Here is a 1,994-nt window from a genome sequence, read left to right as displayed (position 1 = left end):
AAAACATCAACCAGATCCACAACGTATGCATAACTGAATAAATATTTCCAATTGGTATCTCCTGTTTGAAAGGAAAGCGGATTTTTCGGATAAGAATTTGCAATTGTTGCCGCGTTATTGTGAGCCGACGGGAACAACAGTTGGAAAGATGTTCAACATCACCGATGATTGTCGAACTGTACGAAGTAATGCTATTAAAATGACCAGTGTAGTGTGACATGAAACAGTAGAAAAAAAATATATCTCTAAACGTACTCTATTTCAGAGTCTTCAATCGTACATAGCGGAAGTTGAAAAGTTGCATCCAACTTGTGTACAAATGGCGTCCAGTTTAGGGTATGTATCTCCTCGTTTAAGCAGCAACATCTGCAACTTGCATTTGCAGCAATGGCGAATCTCTGTTCGAGCTCGAATTTGCCCATCAAGTACGTTCCAAGTTGGCCACCTTGCTTCAACAAGTCGACAGTGTCAGGTTGGTGTAGAGCCTAGCGTGAATGAGGATCATTGTATTAACCACCGCCTCTCATGTTGTTGTTGTTTTTCCTCAAGTGACAATATTTGCAAGTTGAATGTCGCCAGTTGCAAGCCAAAGCAACAATTGCTGCAGCGCAACGTGCGCATGGCAATGGTCACTTTGATGCAAAAAGTCGCCTCAAGCACGCCGACACTGCCCAGCGAAAGTGAATACAAAGTTCTGAACGAACAGTACCGGGAAAGGATGCGCAAAGAATTCGAAGAAGGTAGTCGACGGTATGCAGAGATGATGGAATCTCGTTTGGAACGCATCGGTGGCGACCGATCCAGCATCTCATCCTCCACCGACGGTACAACAAAGCATTTGCTTGACGACGATTCGGCCACGGATTTCGACGACATCGAACCACTGAAACAGCAAATTTACCTGATCAAAGAGTATAACTAACTAACTATTCTACTGCTCAGCTGACATGCTTGAAACGAACATTTTTTTTTGCTTTACAGGTATATAAAACAGGCGGCGATGTCTGGAAATTTGCACGAAGTTAACGTTCTGCAAACGAATTTGCATGAGCTCGAAGAAGAATTGACGTTGCAAGAAACTAAGAACAGCTTCAACCGATGAGAGCAACTGTTATGCACACATACCACCGCACACAACAAAGGTCAACTTTTTTTTATTTTTTGTCGCCTTTTTATCTCAAAAAGGCGAACAATAAAAATAATACATATTGCTGATTTTAGAAATCACATCATCAAAAGAAAAAATCGCTTCGTCAACGATGCACCGTTATGTGTACAAATACGCATAAATAAATAAGTAAATAAATGAACGCACGCATACATATATATATATACGTATACCCACAGAATATATACATACACACATATATATACATATGGGTGTGTACGTTCATTTATTTCCATATTTATTTATTTGTATTGAATATAAATCCCGAAAATGAAGTTGTTAACAATGAAGTCTGCTGAAATTTCACCGCAAATTTCAAAGTTAAAAATAATAACAAAGAAGAAACACGACGTCGCAGTTAAGCCAAACCAAGGCACAATAGCACAATTAATTGTGTTAGCAAAAAACCTTAACGACACCTTGGGAGGCTTTGTATCACAGAATGCGACACTACAAGATTGAAAAAAAACATTATCAGTTAAAATTTATTTGGGAAAGAAGTCGCTTGTTTTAACCTTTTCTACTCTTGGTGTGGCCGCTGATGTGAGCATGTTGTCACTTTGCACGGGATTTTGCATTGCAGCATCATCATTTTTTGGGAGGGGACAAATCACTGCTGTCTTTTTTTTACCCCCCCCCCCCTTCTCTTTTTCACTGCAATTGTTCGCCAAAGAGGAAATCATTCTCAAGATCTTTTATCCCTTGAATCAAGACCTCCTGCCACTTCGCTAGGCGACATGGAGAGCGCAAACCTGAATAAACAAAATCTTACTATTCTTTCCCCCCACCTTGCAAATGGAAAGAATGTACTAGTTGATACTCGTTT

General features: G+C 39.9%; 1 protein-coding gene across 1 annotated transcript; it reads left to right on the top strand.

The window, feature by feature from the left end:
- Nucleotides 1–148: 148 nt before the first annotated feature.
- On the top strand, nt 149–1,102 carry Tsp_14197 (conserved hypothetical protein). Its single transcript, XM_003367670.1, has 3 exons — nt 149–208; nt 266–912; nt 982–1,102. Exons 1-3 carry the CDS (start codon nt 149–151, stop codon nt 1,100–1,102), a joined length of 828 nt encoding a protein of 275 aa, XP_003367718.1.
- The last annotated feature ends 892 nt before the right edge of the window (nt 1,103–1,994 follow it).

The sequence above is a fragment of the Trichinella spiralis genome (assembly GCF_000181795.1).
Source record: "Trichinella spiralis strain ISS 195 chromosome Unknown Scfld3884, whole genome shotgun sequence".
NCBI lineage: Eukaryota > Metazoa > Nematoda > Enoplea > Trichinellida > Trichinellidae > Trichinella > Trichinella spiralis.
The sequence above is the reverse complement of the archived record's forward strand: the minus strand, read 5'-3'. Positions and strand labels throughout refer to the sequence as shown.